Consider the following 16160-nt stretch of genomic DNA (forward strand, 5'->3'; position numbering starts at 1 on the left):
TTAACCACTGGACCACTAGGGAAGTGCCACATCCTTGTACCTTACTTATTTTATACCTAGAAGTTTGTACCTCTTAATACCCTATCTCTATCTTGTCCCTCCCCCTTCCCTCTCCCCACTGGTAGCCTCTAGTTTGTTCTCTGTATCTGTGAGTCTGTTTCTGTTTTGTTACATTCATTCGTTTTATTTTTTAGATTCTACAGATAAGTGAAAACATACAGTATTTGTCTCTCTTTGTCTGACTTATTTCACTAAGAATAACACCCTCCAGGTCTATCCATGTTGTTGCAAATGGCAAAATTTCATTCTTTTTTATGGCTGAGTAGTATTCCATTGTATACATACACCACATTTTCTTTATCTGGTTTCTTAATAACTCATTCCAATTTTTTGCTTCTTAGCTAGTTTCTTTAGTATGTCTTCTGCTTCAATTATACATGTTGCCCTAACTGTACTTTCTAAGATGACTCCCATTGCCATGTTCTCTACTTTTAGCCTGGTGTACAGGGGCCTCAACAGATCCTCATATTCTTACCTTCTATGGGACCAAGCTGGTCTATGGGGCAGGGGGATGGTCCGCAGTGCTTCTGTCCATTTCTACTCCTCTCTATCTAGACCACTGGGACTGTCTGCAATGATGGAAATGTTCTCTGCACTGCCCACTATAGTAGCCCCTTGAAATCAGATCAAGAAAACTGAGGAACTAAATTTTCCATTTTATTTAATCTAATTAATTTAAATTTAACTAGCTACATGTGCCTCGCGTTTATCCTATTGGAAAGTGCAGTCACTACACATCCTTGAATACCCAGCTCAGATTCTGCCATCCTCAGCACTAGGTCTTCTCCTGTGACCTCTACCATAAGAGGTCTTCCAATTGGATCATTTAGTCATTCACTTATTTCAACATATATTTACAAGGCACTGCATATTTCAGACACTTTGTTAATCAATGTAGAGAATACAAAGAGGAAAATTGGAGTTTCTCTCCTCCAGGAACTCTACTGGTTAGTATTTTGAGCTTATGAAACATTAACTATATAATTCTTTGCCTCCTTCATGACACCCCCAGTGGGTCTTTGCACATAGGAAAATCACAGCTTTGCTGAGGATTAGACAAGGCTGGAAGCAGATGTTCAATGAAAACTTCTGGGAATCTTGGTTCATTGAGAAATACCAATCTGCAGTTACAATAGGACAGAAATTCTACATTTTTAAGGCACTGAGGGGAAGAGGGTGAATGATGTTTGAATCCTAATGTCTGTTCTGAGAATTTAACACTGTCTTCCTAATTCATGGGATCTCATCTTCCTTTCCCCTTCTGTCCCTGACCTTGATTTTAGGGTTTTTCCTTTGTTCAACATCACAAATCATTAAAGATACTTTGGCTGGGGCTGTTAGCAGTCTATGGAAGCCCAAATCCTAAACTGAAAGCCAGAAGAAGATTAATCAGAATGATACAAATGGTGCTTTATAGAATTTCTAAAAAAATAATTCAGTATGGAGGACAAGAAGTTTGGATAACCAGAGAGTCTGGTCTCCTCTTAAATAAGCTGAACTTCTGCTAGACCATAAGGCTATTAAATAAAAAGGACCCGACATGCCCTCTGTATTCTCCTTTCTCTGCTAGGAAACATGCTAGAGCAAAGTGTTTGAAAGCTCACCTTTAGTGATCAGAGTTACAAATATTCTAGGTTGTTCTATCTTATAATGCTGCGCATGCATATTGTTATGAGGACAAGTTTTTGCCAAGACATCTTACAGATTACCTTTATTGGTAGATCCCATTGACTCCACTTAGTTAACAACTTCGACTCACCAGCTCTGTGGGCCTTACCATCTGCCCAAGGGACATGGTCCCGGCCCCAAGTTGCTCATAATCCAAATAGGGTCCAAGATAAGCAAATGAAAGGGTTAAACTCCAATCAGTGCCAACAAGAATGCATGACTGAGTCAAAACCAAGAGGGACAGAATAGAATCATTGCTTGATCAAGGATGAAGATCCTAGCCCTTTTCTCGCTATGTTATTTCAATATTTTCTGTATCTTATAGTAAAGAAAGTATTTATCTTATCTAACCCGAAACCTCCTTGCTCTAAGTTCATCATATTGCCTTTTGTTTTTCTCTCAGTGGAGATTTTATATCATGGGCAACTAGAACTGTCCTTTTGTTTTCTAACCAGTCACACTCATTTGAAGTGAAAGTACATAGAGAGGGAGCTCCATGAGTGCTTTTACTCAAAGGAAAGAGATGGGGAGCAGAGCCTTCTGGTCCCACATGAACCCTATCCGTTCTGCTTTGTCTTCTGTCTTTGGGACCATCTCAGTGTCACTGACACATCTTTCTACGGAGGCTTCTCCAAAAGGCTCACTGTTGCTACTTGACCTCCCCACAGAACTGGTATGTGGGACACTTCACGCTTTATTTGTTCTCAGCCTCTCAGACCTGATCCTGTCACTAACATCAGGGCACTGTTGTGCCTGAAAAAACATCCTGAGCACTGAAACCGGGCCTGAAGAAACAAGCTGTGTTTAAAGGCCAAGATCCCACCCAACATCAAGATCCTGCTGTTAATTCATTGCTTTACTTCTGAATGAGGTTAATCTCTTAAAATTTATACCCTAACTTGGGGCCACTTGTCTTTTCACTGTATATATTTGAGAGGATGAACACTGGCCAGCTGTGCTCTACTTCATTATTCACTTTATTTAAGAAAGTGAGGGAAAGGAATACAAAAAAAGTCTAAGTCCTTCTGTCAGAGTGGAAAACATTGATCCCAAATGGCATTTAGCCTTTAGGCTGTGCTCAGCTCATAAAAATGAAGGTCAGAGTAAAAATCAAACAGTCCTGCACATTCTTATATCCACAGAGAAAAACCGTTAACAAATTATATATACATATCCCCCTTTTGCTCATTTTTACTGTACCTCATTATTACCTGTTTCCATGGTAAATCAGTGTTATTTATTAATATTTTCAAATTATTTCCAGAAAAGGGCTGGATAGTTCGCAAGAGGGTTAAAGAGAAAGGCTGGGATAATAAGAGTTGATGAAAGAACAAATGTCATGATAGATGATCCATTTCCTGTTTTATTAGGATAAATGCCTGAAAGGAGAAGGGGCAATGAAAAATCAGCTGTCGGATCACTACTAACCTTGCCTGTAGAATTCTTCACAGACCCTTTCACTCCACTGCTTGCTCATTTCCCAGATTCTACAAGGATTGCAAATGTCAGCGCACTTCAAGGCAATCTGAGAAATGACAGGGCAGGGAGAGATGGTCAGAGGATGATCTTTGAGCAGCAAATGCACCCCAAGCCCAAGGGGCCATCAGACCTGCTGGTCGGCCTCATGGTACCAGGCCTGTATTCATAGAGGCTTCCCTGACGTGCCTCTTCAGGAAACAGCACTTATTCATCACCGCACAAAACCTTCATTCAGAACTCCCACTTTATAGCAGTGAGAAGGAGAGAAGAGCCATCGTCCAAGGACACAGAGCTGCCTGGAGGAGACGTGGGGCAGGCAGGCCAAGGAAAGCCGTGGCCTGGCTCCTTCTGCTGTTCCACTCCTTGTGGTGTGGGCAGGGAGGCCGCAGGGGCCCCAGCCAGGCTCAAGTGAGATCACTGGGACCTCACTCTCACAGTGGCCACATTGACCGACTCCATACATTAAATTATTTGTGTTTGCATTTATATGCCCGTGTCTGTGAGTGTGAACAAGCTCAGACTGCCAGCCAGGGAGCTAAGTCATATCAAGCCTAGGAGTGTTTGGTTTGCAGAGATAAATCTGGGCCTTCTTGGCTTTGCTCACACTGTTCTGCATCTGGGATACCAGCTTTTGTCAGAGATGCTGACCCTGGGAGGGTTTCCTTGGATTTCCAGAGAAGTAAATTCTCCCCCTTAACTACCAACTGCCAAGAGCCCACTGCCCAGATGGGCTTCTGGTGGCATGCCCGTCCATCAGCAAGGTCTGTTGGTTTTGACCGAGTTCTTTGGGATCATAGAACTGCTAGCAGTGCTGGGGTCTGGGAGAGCCTGAATCATATTAAGTCGCGAACCTGGTTGGTTCTTTATTTCCTGGTGAATGGGGACACCAGTACATGTTGGAGTAGGTCAGGGGCAGAAGTCCCCTCCAGGTTCCGCCCTTGAGGGATTCGTGTATGTTAGCAAGCTTTCCTTTTGAAATGCAAGTGTCCAGGCCAAATCTTTCAGCTACTCACAACTAGGCTTGAGTCTCTAAAATCAGGCGTCTGTGGCACTCAGGGATGAGAAGACTAGTTTGGGAAGAAAGAAGGAGGGAGATACAGTTTTACAGCTGGGAGGAGGGTATTTCCTTAAAAGGATGGAGCAGTTGGACAGCTTCCAAAGGCAGCCTGAAGGCATGGAAGGGAAAAAACGGTATGGTTCAGTCTCCCACGTGCAGGTCCATGTCCGTGGTTAAAGCTGGCCTATCTAGATGCATCCAGGATTCACCCATTCAGTCTTTTGTGCCAAAAGGAAAGAAGGAAAATGAGAGAAAATGGAAGATCAAGCAAAAGGCTCTGGTTTGGATACCAGGTCAGACTTCTGCTTCCAAGGTCCACTTCTCATCTTGTTCTTTCTTACTTCACAAAAGGCTTTTTGCCATGGAAGGAAGCAGAAAGGGTTGGGCTAGATATGATTCAATTCATTCAATTAAACTTAAAATCATTTATTTATTGGTGCCTAAAAATGGTAAGACTAGGTAAACACGTCTGAGCCTCAGATGAAAATATGAGTTAAGGTAGTAAAAGGAAGTAAAGCAGGGTTTAATTAAATAGGCTTTAGGTAAAGGAAGGATACTCATTTTTCAATTTTTGTTAGTACTATAGTTAACATAATATACTTTTGTATTAAAGAAACAGTTTTCTACATTGCACAGGTATGATAGTGATCAACTTTATATCAAGCCACAAAATGTGGTAGATTCTTATTGCATGCAACTACACAGCAGGGCTACGTTGTGGTGAAGCAGTTACCAAACAAGGAAAAATGAGATATTATCAACTTACTGACGTGAAACCCAGATTTTACTTGCTTGGAAACCACTTAAAAATTTCATGTGTCTCAAAGTTTTTAATAAAGTAGATCACCGCTCTAGCTTACACCATGGGAGATATTTCTTCTCAGATGCATTAAAATGATGGATGGTGTCCTTAAGTGTTTTACCCAGTGAGGATAATGACTTCTTTTTGTTGTTGTTGTTTACCTGAAGCATAAAGTGCCTGTCGTGTACATCCTCCAGTCTTAAGTCTTTATTGTGGAGGTGAGTTTTCAATCTGGTCAAAAATTCATTCTGTCTGTTGATGTCTGTTGCCAAGATCAAGGAGCCCAGCTGCTGTTCAATATCCTGTCTGCATCCACAAGAATGAAAGAGAAAACACACACACAAAGCAAATCCCTTTGAGGAGGGTGATTGATTGATTCTGTCATCATCAGGTGGCTTGTACTCTCATTTCTGCCTCTGATTCTGTTTATTACACAGAATCCCAGTCCTGGCAGCCCGAGAGTGATTCTTTCACCCACCATCATTTCTGTCCTTGGATGGGATGTATGCCAAGGACTGGAGAGAGAGATTGAAACCGTGGGTGAAGAGAGTTGTGGCAGTTTATACATTCCCATGGTTCCTATGGGTGGGAAGATCGAAAGCCAACGAGAAATGTATGCTTTAAGGAGGACACAGAAAGACTCACAGAATCACAGGCATTTGAATTGTGCTTTTTATAGAGTTCAAACCAACTCAAACTTTAAGATTTGCATGGGGAGAGAAATGGGCATGATAATAGTAACAGTAATGAAGACAATAATAGCGATTGATTCTATGGAATGGAAAGACCCATCAAGGGAACAAAACTGATAGGTTGGAAAGAGATACTGGAACTTAAAAAAGAATCACAGTTGATTAAGGCACCATTAAAAAGCAGTGGTCAAGCAATATATTGGTCAACAAATGGTATATGGAAAATGGGATATTTTGGAAAAATAAAACAAATCAGAACTTTTCCTCACATATGGAAAGTAATCAACGGGAGGAATATCCGTACCTATTTTTAAAATTCACCTTTAAAGGTGAAGTATACTTAAGTAGAGAGCATAGAGTACACATATACAATTTAATGAATAAATATCAAATAAACATCTTACAATCACCATCCAGGTCAAGATCGTTGCCTGCCAGTACCCCAGAAGGTCCTCATTGTGTCTCTCATCCAACCCCACCTCCCCTCAACCCCTGAAGTAACCACTCTCTTGACCTTTGTTTTAATAATTTCCTTGCTACTTATAACAATTTTACCACCTGTGTATGCATGTTTAAATAATATGGTTTAACTTTAACTGCTTTTGCACTTTAAGTTGTGTGATAAGTATCAGTTTGTGACTTGCTTCTTTAGCCTAACATATTTTTGAAAGTCACCTAAGTTGATGTGTGAGCTGTCGTTCATCCATTTTCTTGATTATATTGTATCCCATTGTAGGACTATACTTCAATGTATTTATCTGTTCTACTTTTGATGGTCACTTGAGTAGTTTCTAGCTTTTGACTACTATGGAAAAAATGACACAGTAAACACCCTTATGTACCTCCAGTTGCACATGTGCAAAGTTTCTCTAGGGACTATATCCAGGAATAAAATTATTGGATGACAGAGATGTTCATCTTCAATTTCTTAGATATTGCTGATTATTTCCAAAACAGTTGTATAAATTTACACTCCAAACAGTAATAGATGAGGTTCTCATTGCTTTATAGTCTTACACTTTACATTTTTTTTGCCCATTTGCCAATGTCACGCAACTCATTATAATTTTAGTATGAATTTCCTTGATAACTAATGAGATTGGACATATTTTCATGTGTTTATTGGTCATTTCTATTTTTTTGGTGAAGTTTCTATTCTAGTCGTTACCTACTATTCTATAGGGTGGTTTCTGTTTTGCTTATTGCTTCTTAGAGTTTTTAATATATTTTCAATAATGGTCTTTTGTCACTTATGTGTTGCAAATATCTTCTCTCACTCTGTGGCTGGTCTTTCTGTTTTCTTTATGATGTCTTTTGATGAAAGGAAGTCTTAATTTTTAATATAGCTTAACCTATAAATATTTTTATTTAGGTTAATATTTTTCTCCTATTTAAGAAATCCTTCCTACCTCTGATGAAAATATTCCCCTACATTATATTCTAAAAGCTTTATAGTTTCATCATTAACATTTGTTTTTAAGCCACATACACATCTTTAATCTACTTCTGGACATTAGAAATAATCTCAGAAAATAGGCAATTCACAAAAGAAATTTAAAATGTTCCCAAAATATGAAAAGATATTAAATATTCTTAGTATAACAAAAAATATTAAAACAGCTATGTGACACTATTTCCCACACTTTTATTGGCAAGGATTAAAAGTAACTGCTAAATAATATGACGAATTAATTAATGATTGTGATACTTAATGCTGTTGACGATATGGGGAAATCTTCCTTCTTATTCTCTGTTAGTCAGAGTGTAAATTGGTGCAGTGTTCCTGAAGGGTAATTTAGGAATTAGTGTTAAAAGCAATAAATATAAATAATTTGACCAACAGTTCATCTACAAATTTACTATGAACATGTTAGTAAAGGTACAGTTAGTAAAGATATATGTTATAAGAATGTTTATCCTATTGTTTAAAATAATGAAACATTCTAGGGAGAAAAATATCAGAAGAATTCATAAATAGGAGATTGGTTAAATGAACCACGTTACAAGCATACTATGCAATTATTTCATATGATGATGTATAGCTATATTTATTGACATGGAAAAATACCATGTTTTATTGTTATGTTAAAAAACAGGATACAAAGTATGTAAGACATGATCTCTATGGTCATAGAGAAGAATTTGGAAAGACATCTAGGGGAATTATGAATGATTTTCACTTAAAAAATAATTTTCAATATTGTATGAATTCTTTAAAAATATGAATATTTATTAAATTTATAACCAGGAAACATAACTATTTTAGTTAGGTGAAATGTTTCATGAACCAGGTTAAAAGGCAAACTAAAAGCTTCAAATAATATTTACAACATATAACAAATGGTTACTGCAGTTAAAATACAAAAACTTCTTACAAATGAATAATAATACTCATAAGAAAATAAAAGATCAAACACAAAATTTTGTTCTCTAAAGAAATAACAGTGGCCAGTAAATACATGAAAAATTTTTAGTCTCATTTGTTATCAATGAATCTCTCTCTCTCTCTCTCCTTCTCTTTCTTTCTTTCTCTCTCTTTCTGTCAAATCTGCAAATATTTTAAAAAGGTAATAGAGATAAAACTCAATTTTGGTGGTGGTACATTGGTAGATTTTCTCATAATCTACCAATGGGAATACAGGTAGATACAGCTTTTTGGAAAAGCAATTTGATAGTATACAACAAGAACCTTAAAAATTCACACCTTTCTTTCTGATCAATAACTCCTAACCACAAACAGTTTCTGAGAAAATAGAATATCGTAGTTTGGGATAAAAATACATGTTTAAGGATGCTTGTTAAGCATTATTTGTAATGCAATTAATTTGGAAATCATCTAAATTCCCAACAATAGGCAATAGTCAATACAATTTGATGCAATGAAATGCAATACTTTATTTTAGTAGCAGGTTTAATGATATGGAAAAAGACCTTTACAGTAAGTGAAAAATAGCAGGACATACACTGTATGAGATAACTTCCCCATTTCTTTAAAATATAGTTGTACTGAAAAAAAGACTAAAAGGAAACAAACCAGCCAGGTTAACATTTACTATTCCTGAACTGCTGGATTACCAGTAATCTCATTTTTCTTCTTCATATTAGGTTGAATCATATGAAACTGCCATTATTCTACTGTTCTGGGCTCTCAGAAACAGCAACTTCATATGGTGCAAACTAATACTTTTCTGATTTTTTCCTTAGTGTGTACGGTTAACCTGTCTTTCAGAATCAGAAAAATGATTTGAAGGCATTTACATGAGGATAGGATACTCACTATGAGTAGGATGACTGTAAATTTCATTATAAAGTCCTTTCACATATATTATTGCATAACAGTTTTTCTTCTAGCAAAAGCAATTTATAACACTATGTTCCACAAAAACATATAAAAATATAGTATTTTTATTTGGAATCCATAGGGATGAGTAGAAGTATCTTAGGAAATGAATATTAATTGAGCAACGAGCAGGATCAAGGAGGGCGTTACAGGGACAAGTCTGGTCCCAGGTTCTTCCTCCCTTTTTCCTGTCGTTTTATTCCTTCCTGTCTCCTTCGCCTTCCTTCCCTTCTTCTTCTCTCTTTCTTTGGCTTCCTTACCATTCACCTCTTCCTTTCTCCTCCTTCTTACTTGATTTTTTGCTCTAGTTTTTAGTTCTTTTTGCACTTAATTCTTTCGATCTTTGCAATGTATTGTTTTAGTAAAAGGCACGAGTTTTTATTCCATGTGTGAGGATTGGTTTTATTTGGTTTCGGGGGTAAAATGTTATCAGAATTGAAGTTCCTTCCACAAATTCCACTTTCCTCCGGGTGCTAGGAAACAGCATGAGATGGAATCAGCGTGCCAGGGGTAAACCCACGAGCGCAAAGCATCATGCCTGCTGTACCGAGAGACACCATGTGGTCCTTGACCTTAAGTTGTGTGCCCTTCAGAAAGACAGTACAGGGATCTATTTACTTTTTCCCTCCTAGCTACCCTGGGTTCTGTGCATTTGAATTAAACAGATAGGAATTAGCAGTGACCTTGGAAGACAGTGCAGCAGCTAAATTAAGGCCAATGTGGTACAGCAGCTAAACTGAGGCCAGGTGGAAATGAGGCCATGGTCTTGGATTTAGTAGGACTCGACCTAAATACCCGGGCTGAAGAACAGTGGACCAGGAAACTAGTATTTCCTTTTCTGTTTAAAATGCAAGAGACATAGGTAAATTCCTGGTGAAAAAAATTGCTGGGGCCAATTCAGTTACTTAACAAAAGACATTTTAGAAAAGAATTCCTGACTTCTCCTTTTGCTAAGGCTGGCAATAACAAAACACGCTTTATTGAACTAGGCTTCAATCTAGCTTGGGAACTCCTGTGTTCCTTCTTGATAAATATTTATTATTTGGATCTACACAGGAGGACAATTTTGCTAACATAAAAGACAGGAATTTGGCAAAGCACAGCGTTGATGCCGAAGAGTGTGAAAGCTGAGAGCTGTTTATTATCTCTTTTCCTGACGTTAGGTCCTACACTCTCCAGGCCCTTTCAGAGTTCACAGAGGGATTCTGGTTTCTGGGTTGCTGTAACTGACACCGCATCTCCTCTGATAGGCAACCAAGGCAGCACGGGCCGGAAGCACAGTGGGCTGGCTCCCTGCCATTAACCCTGGCGGTCTCAAGCCCAAGAGAAAGCGTATTATCTCTAATGTGTGGACATCGGTATGTTTCATCTCTACGCCACTTACGTCATTTCCTTTGGCAAGTGAGCCAGAAGTCTTGATTCTCGAAGCATGCCGATCGTAGATCGCCAGTGGTGATTCTCCAGCACAGACATATTCTAGAAAGAAAGAAAATTAAAACTATAAATGGGGGAGAAGCCAGATACCGATCTCTCTCGCTGAACACAGCTCTGTGGAGGCCAGTATTTTCCCTCTGGCCAGTTGGTACCTGATGACATAGAGGCAGAGCAGAAATACAAAATAAAACAACCACAGGCCTATTCTCAAGGCTATAATAATAGTGTGTGTGTGGGTCAAGGCCCCGCTGACCTTCCACCAGAGGGCTGAATGCGGGTCTATTTCTAGCAGCCGCAGTCCTGTCTCTGTCTGGTTTTGAAAGTGCATTCAGGTAACAGTGTAGAAGAAAGAAAGTGAGGCAGTAAAAGTAGGTAGTAATGGATACCATAGGGCTATGTGCATAATATAATCCAAAATCATACTACTTAACAGAACAGAGGCAGGCCTCACAACCTCTGGTGTGATATGTGCCCCAGTCAATGCAGTCTTGTTTTGGTGGCTTTGTGGTGATTTATTATTGTGGACATTAAAGTCTGAGAACCACTGTCAATAATCTTTGTGATCAGTATATCGGCACTTAGCCCATTAGGTCTGGGTTTGAATCTACAGTTGCTTCCTTGTTCAACTATCTTGATATTTCTTCCTTTGTGGAAACCTCTACTACATCCAGTCTCTCCTTTGACCTTAAGTATGCTGCCTGTCTGAACATTAGCTAACCATTTAAATAATGAGTATTTCTTACAAGCTATTTTGTTTTGTTCTATATTAGCAAACATTATGGCCTTACCACTGACTTCATTTACAGAGAATAGAACTATTCTAGTCACCAAGAAATCTTTTCCCTTTATTTTCTTATTTATTCATTCTCCATTTTGTTTCAAGAGGTGTTATAAACTTACAAAAAATACAGGAAGATAGCATTTATTAAAAGTGAGGCTAAATTGTCAAGGCATGGAAGCAACCTAGGTTTCCATCAACAGATGAATGGACAAAGAAGATGTGGTGTATATACATACATATATATATGTGGTGTATATACACACACACACACACACACACACACACACACACACACACACAATGGAATACTACTCAGCCACAGAAAATAATGAAATTGTGCCATTTGCAGCAACATGGATGGACCTGGAGGGTATTATGCGAAGTGAAATAAGACAGAGAAAGACAAGTACAGAGATATCACTTATATGTGGAATCTAAAAAAAAAATACAACAAACTGGTGAATAAAACGAAAAAGAAACAGACTCACAGATGTAGAGAATAAACTAGTGGTTACCAATGGGGAGAGGGAAGGGGGGAGGGGAAATGTAAGGGAAAGGGATTAAGAGGTACAAACTATTATGTCTAAAATAAGCTACAAGATATATTGTACAGCATAGGGAATATAGCCAATATTTTGTAATTGGCTATACTGGAGTATAACCTTTAAAAACTGTGAATCACTATAGTGTACACCTGTAACATACAGTATTGTATATCAACTATACTTCAGTTGAAAAAAGTAGGGGGCAATTGTGTGATTCTGCTTATATGAGGTACCTAGAGTAGTCAGATTCAGATTCATGGAGACAGAAACAATGGCAGTTGCCAGGGGAGCTGAGGGAATAGGGAGTTATTGGGTTGGCCAAAAAGTTCGTTCGGGTTTTTCCGCACCATCTTCTGGACAAACCCGAATGAATATTTTGGCCAACACAACATTGTTTTGTGGGTACAGAGTTTCAGCTTTGCAAGATGAATTCTAGAGCTTGATTGTGGTGATGACTGCACAACAGTGCAAATGTACTTAGTACCACTGAATTGTACACTGAAAAAGGGTTAAGATGGTAAATTTTATATTATGTGTATTTTGCCACAATTAAAAAAAAGTGAGGGGAAAGAAGCAAGGAAAATAATATGGAGACTGATGGAGCCAGGACAGAGACTGAAAACTACTCCATCATTATGCAACCCCACTCTTCTTGCCACTATATCTGTGCCATCCGTGTAATGCTCAACTTTTTCAGCAAATGGGAAAAGAGAATCCCCCAGGACTGGCACAATCTAGGGTCTATTAGGAAAAAACAAGTTCAAGAAAACTGCAACTATTCTTGGTTCTAAAACCAGGTCATGATTTCTCCCCAGGACTTTGTAGAATGAGTTTCACGAGGTGGAGTCTTATTCCGACTCTCTGTACAGGCTGCTCTATTGCCATTCATTTCTCTTTGCCAAGGAGTCATTATTCCTTACGCACCACTTGACCAGGTTTGAACCTGTGATGAGATTTTGTTACTTTTATCAACCAGTCTATTATCTCCTTTTGGGCATGAGCTACACACAGCAAAAGACAATGTTTATGAGAAATAACATACTAGACTAATTTGTTTTGATTGTAAAGATTTATGAGAGCAGAGAGTGATAGGTTAGTGTGATGTAACAGATGTTCTATCCCTGCTGTGACATTTAATTCAGTCACTCATGAGCATTCACTTGCAAGACTAATTCAAGTAGATGTGACATGAGTGCCCTCACGTGAGTTTTTCAAGGGCCCGGAAAACTGTAACAAGACCTAATGATAAATGACGCCATATCCCTGTTGAGTGGAACAAAAGTGTCTGGAGAATTGCCTTAAGCATTGTTATTTATGCCAGCCTGACTTAACATCTTCATTAATAATCTTCCTGAAGACAGAATAAACAGATACTTAGGAAATTTGCTGGTGAAACCATATTTGGAGATGAGCACCAGGAAAATGGGAGGAAATGGAGGGGGCCTGGAAGCTGGCACAGAATAAAAGAAAATAGCATACATATTACAAACACAACCTTTCACGGAGCTGTCATTATAAATAAAAGTATGTTTTGGCCACAATTGTGTTGGAGGTAGGGGTACTCCACTGGATGCAGAAGAAGAGCAGTTTAGGGAGGGGGGATTAACATTTCTGAAGCACCCACTGTGTGCCAGCCCCTTTACATGATCTCATTGAATTCTCACATAACTGTCTACTGTTTTAATCATTAACTCACAGCAAATGAAACCCCAGGTTTCTCTGAGAGGCCACATAGCTAGTCAGTAACTGAGAAAGGGCTTCAACACAGGTCTGCCAGGCATCAAGACCTAAGCTTTGCACACCTCCACTTGCTGTCTCCTAAGAATTACCTCTGTTCACCCACATCCAAGCATTCAGAAGCCTGACGTTTATAAACTGATGAATGCCTACAGTTATACTTAATTTTCCCCCAAATCATCTATAGTTGCTGCTTTAAAAGTCAATGGTTGGGCTTCCCTGGTGGCGCAGTGGTTGAGAATCTGCCTGCCAATGCAGGGGACACGGGTTCGAGCCCTGGTCTGGGAGGATCCCACATGCCGCGGAGCGACTGGGCCCGTGAGCCACAACTACTGAGCCTGAGTGTCTGGAGCCTGTGCTCCGCAACAAGAGAGGCCGCGATAGTGACAGGCCCGCGCACCGCGATGCAGAGTGGCCCCCACTCGCCGCAACTGGAGAGAGCCCTCGCACAGAGGCGAAGACCCAACACAGCCAAAAATAAACATAATAAATAAATAATAAATAAAAATTAAAAAAAAAAAAGTCAATGGTTGATTGTTTTAATTAGATGTTAGTTTCTAAATCCACACTGGAATCTTTGCACATGCCTCCAAATTTGGTGTCACTTCAAAAAATCTTGTAGTTTGAGTGTGTTATGAGTTGAGGAGATTTAGATTGTCTTGGGGGAGGATTCATCCTTCAGCCACTCTCGGCCCTCACATCTGAACAGTCTCTGAGTTCTGTTGGTTCTTCCATCATGACGTCTCTTATACCCATCCCTTCCTTTCACTGAAGTGACCCTATTTTAGTGCTTTATTATCCTTAATTATCCTTCCTTCTATTCATCCTCCCTACAACTTCCAGAATGTGACTTGTTTATTTGACAAAATTTTTTACCATCTCCCTAATCATTGGTTGAAATATAAACTAATATTTTTTGAACACCTCCTAATAGGCCAGGTGCCATGGCAGGCACTGGAGGTCTAAAGGTGAATAAGACAAAACTGCGGCCCTCAAGGAGCTCACCTAACTTCAGTAGGATTGTGCCATCTGCCTTCTCCCATGCCCTGCTCCAAACTCTACCTTGGTGTCCTATCAGATATATTAGGCTTAACTCCTTAGCTCGGCATTCAGTGCTCCCTAAAAATTGTCCCAACTATATCATTCCGTTCCTATATGTTTGAGATAATTGAATACATTGACCTTTCCTTTCCTACAAAGGTCTTATAGTCCAAATAAATGACACCATATTAATAAAACTATAACTTATTATTGACATTATTAAATTATTAATACATGAAAATGTCCTTTCCTTTTGCCACTTTCATGCCTTTCAAGGTAGTTTATGTTCCTCAAACTCCTCTATGTTTCCTTATCAAACTAAAACCTGTCTTCCAAAGTCCAATTCAAACACTCCATCCACAAAGCCACCTGGAACGAGTCCAGTTAGAGGCGCACTTGCTCTCCTCTGAGTCCTATAGCTCTTTTTCTCGGCATTCCTCAAGTCCTGAGGCCAGTTGCTCTCAGTCCCGTTGATGTGTGTGACAGTTGTGTATGTACTTCCTGTTCTTCTTACTAGATTATAAACTGTATGTGAGCAGGAACCCTGCCTCGTTCCTTTTGTATCCACTCAACTGTGTGCCTTGCACAGAGAAAGTGCTTTCTATTAATTTGTTAAGTATATAACTGAACAAATTACTTGATTTCATTCGGCAAACATATTGAACACTTACTATGTTCCAGGCACTGTAATATGTGCTTGGAATATATCAGTGAACAAAAGAGACAGAGAACTAGAGGTAGCAGGGATAGAGAGAGAGAGATAATAAACAATAAGCACAAGAAATACTTTGGAAAAAAAAGTATAGCATCCAGAAGATAGCAAATGCATGGAAAGAAGGAAAAGTAGAGCAGAATAATGGGAATTTGAGAGTCTTTGGAGGGGTGGGATGGGGAAGGTAAAGTAGTCAGGGTAAGAGGTGAGATTAGAGCGAAGAATTGAAGGTAGGAGGGAGCTCACCATGCTGATGAGGGAAGACTGTTCCAGAGAAAACAGCTGAAGTAAAGGCCCCCAAGGGGGAGCAAACAGCTGTGAGGTCCATGTGCAGCGAGGGAAGAGAACGTATAGGTACAAGGAGTTAGAGACGTAATTCGAGACCAGATCATGTGTGGTCTTCCGGCCATTGTAAGGATTCTGATTTTTACTCTGAGAGAAATAAGGATCCACTGCAGAAGTTTGGGAGGAATGAAATTATATGACTTAACCGTAAATAAGATCACTTTGGTTGCTATGTTGAAAATAGACTTTGGTAGGGGATAAGGGTAGAAATAGGTGTAGAAGGTTGGGGGAGAGGGCAGTTATCCAGGCAAAAGCTGATAAAGGCTTGGACTAGGAAAGTGGAGGTGGTGAGATGGTTGATTTCTGGATCTGCTAGGATGGCTCAGTGTTTAGAGGAGTCTCATCGTTGTCCAGAATAAAGATAACATTTCCCAACCTCCTTTACAGCTAAGTGGAATCATCAGGCTAAATTCTGACCTATTAAATGTAAGCAGAAATGTTGTGTGGGATTTTAAGGAAAGTTGTTT

At 39.2% G+C, this 16160-nt stretch overlaps 2 protein-coding genes across 7 annotated transcripts in view; one reads left to right on the plus strand and one right to left on the minus strand.

The window, feature by feature from the left end:
• MTFR2 (mitochondrial fission regulator 2) overlaps positions 1–16160 on the plus strand; it is a gene marked incomplete at its 3' end in the record, with an annotated part of 99765 nt that overhangs the window by 69123 nt on the left and 14482 nt on the right. The window lies entirely within an intron of this gene.
• Positions 1–16160, minus strand: part of PDE7B (phosphodiesterase 7B) — a gene marked incomplete at its 3' end in the record, with an annotated part of 635832 nt that overhangs the window by 7244 nt on the left and 612428 nt on the right. For all 3 annotated transcript variants that reach the window (XM_082405720.1, XM_082405722.1, XM_082405721.1), the window contains 3 exons: positions 10483–10574; positions 5228–5372; positions 3157–3253 (listed from right to left, as the gene is read on the minus strand). In XM_082405720.1, coding sequence (XP_082261846.1) covers positions 3157–3253; positions 5228–5372; positions 10483–10574 — 334 coding nt within the window. The remainder of the gene's footprint in view (positions 1–3156; positions 3254–5227; positions 5373–10482; positions 10575–16160) is intronic.

Source organism: Balaenoptera borealis (genome assembly GCF_965194805.1).
Source record: "Balaenoptera borealis genome assembly, chromosome: 9".
Taxonomy (NCBI): Eukaryota; Metazoa; Chordata; class Mammalia; order Artiodactyla; family Balaenopteridae; genus Balaenoptera; species Balaenoptera borealis.